At 32.4% G+C, this 2,392-nt stretch overlaps 1 protein-coding gene across 1 annotated transcript; it reads right to left on the bottom strand.

Moving 5' to 3' along the window:
• Window positions 1-1,200: 1,200 nt before the first annotated feature.
• LOC311090349 (olfactory receptor 1f45-like) lies at window positions 1,201-2,187 on the bottom strand (the record flags this gene model as incomplete). Its single annotated transcript, XM_084125608.1, has 1 exon — window positions 1,201-2,187. The coding sequence occupies one exon, from the start codon at window positions 2,185-2,187 to the stop codon at window positions 1,201-1,203; it is 987 nt and encodes a 328-aa protein (XP_083981734.1).
• Between the last annotated feature and the right edge of the window lie 205 nt (window positions 2,188-2,392).

Here is a 2,392-nt window from a genome sequence, read left to right as displayed (position 1 = left end):
GAAAAATGTGTCTTCATGATTGCACACTGAAATATTTACTTGCATTTTATTTGTCTGTGTTTTACATTAGCTTATGTACTAGAACGAAAATGTAGATATGAGATAGGCCTATAAATACCAAAGCACTAGAATTAAGTGAATATAAAAAATTCTGCACTTGAAAAAGGCATGTTTCATTTCATTTTCATTTATTTTTTATTTCGAACAACAAAAAAAGATACAAATAAAATAAAATGTAAAAATACAATATGTATGTTGCAACATCCTGAAAAAAAAAAAAACAATATCAATAAAGTATTATAACAATAATTACAATATGTTCGAAAAGGAGCGGGATGAAGCAGAAGCTTATCACAGAATGTTAAATCTGTGTATCACATAGTGGTAAATAAAACTGAATCAACCAACTAGTAGTTTAATCATTTATTTTCATTTACACTGAGAGATGAGTAACTCACCCTCAATGCACTGAAATGATAATACATTATGCACTGGGTGAAAACATTGTTGTTTAAACAAAGTAAGAATATTTGAAACGAAATTGACAAGTTAACCATAGTGAAAAATAAATTTACCCAAATGTATTTTAAATACATTTATTAAGTTACGACAAAATACATTACATAATTATGTACTTAAAATAAATACCCTGCAATTGCACTTTTGGAACAACTATTTTTGTACTTAATGTACTTTAGTTATCCAAAAGTAGTGCTGAGATCCAACTAAAGATATACTTAAGTATATCTGATTGTGCTAAAGTGGAAATATTGCAAGTATATTTTAGGTACACTTTAAATATATTATGCAGTGATCATACTATCCTTACTAATAGTGATAGTAAAACACATTTAAGGCTTAATATTAAGAAATGAGCATTGTGCAATAAAGAAGTACTCCAAAAAAAAAGTTTAATTATAATATTTATATCAGTAAGTCTCAAGTCATTCTGCATTATGTCTCAATGTCAGTCAATATGTTAATGGTTGGAGTATACTTAGTATGAAATAAATGTATTTTAAATACATTTTGGTGTATATATATATATATATATATATATATATATATATATATATATATATATATATACCAAAATATATATATATATAATTTTTATATATTACAAAAATATATATATATATTTTTTTTTTTTACTAAGGAAGCACCTTCTTCTATGGAAGGAATACAAATTATTTATTGTTAATCACTGGCCTCATTTTTAATGATCTGTTGTGCCACTTTTGACTTTCCCAGAAGCTTGACTATCTTGTCTCGTAGTTCGTCAGTCTTTAAGCTGTAGATGATTGGGTTCAGCATTGGGGGGAGGGTAACAGAAACAGTCAGAATTGCTGTGAAAAGATCCACATTCTGAATTAAACGCAGGTTCCCTAGTATGTATGCCAGCATGACTGGCATGTAATAGAGCAGGACCAGCAGCAGGTGAGTGAAACAGGTGTGAAAGGCCTTCCAGCGTTGTGTTGTAGATGCAATCCGCATCACAGCAACCACTACAATCACATAGGTGAAAATAATAAAAGTCAAGGGGCCTAGCAAAACAGTCAATGACTTAGCTGTACCCAGCTGACGATTGTAAGAGATATCTGCACAAGCCAAATTGTATACTGGACCGTGTTCACAACAGCAGCTCTTTACCTCTCTGGAGGCACAATAAGGAAGCCTGGCAGCGAGGCTGACTGGGAAAATCTCCAGCAGAATAACCACAGACCAAATCCCTCCTATTATAAGCAGCATCCTCAGTTTGGTGTTTATGGTAGAGTAACGCAGGGGCCAGCAGATTGCAATCAGCCGGTCATACGCCAAAATAGCAAGAGAGAAAGATTCCATGTCACCAAAAAAATGCATGAAGAACATTTGGGAGAAACATGCTCCAAATGAAACATGATTTTGATTGAACACAAAAACAGGCACCATTTGAGGAATTATAACACTGTTCATTGAAATGTCGACAATAGCTAGATTACACACAGCAAGATACTTGGGATTCTGTAAGCTGGAGTTCATTAGAATGACAATCAGAAGAACAAGATTACCCAGCAAGGTGATGATGTAGATAATCGCCAAGGCCAAAATTAGATAGTTTTTGTTCGGCCAAGTGCGGAAGGCAGTTAGATAAAATCCTTCATTGAAAGAATTAGTTCCATTGCTGAAAGCAACTGAAAAATTCATTTGAACTCTTTCAAATCTGAAAGAAATACACAATTAACAGATTTTTAGCTTTAAAAAACTGAGTTTAAGATAGGAAATCATAGGAAAAGCCATAAAGATCTTTTTTAAAATTAACATTAACAAAAAAAAAAAGGGGGGGGGGGGGTGGATGTGGTGGAGAGGAAATGGTGTGTGAATTAACACTGAAGCACCTAATTATATTTTC

This window comes from Abramis brama, assembly GCF_963993115.1.
Source record: "Abramis brama genome assembly, chromosome: 10".
NCBI lineage: Eukaryota > Metazoa > Chordata > Actinopteri > Cypriniformes > Leuciscidae > Abramis > Abramis brama.
This window is presented reverse-complemented; position numbering and strand designations above follow the sequence as displayed.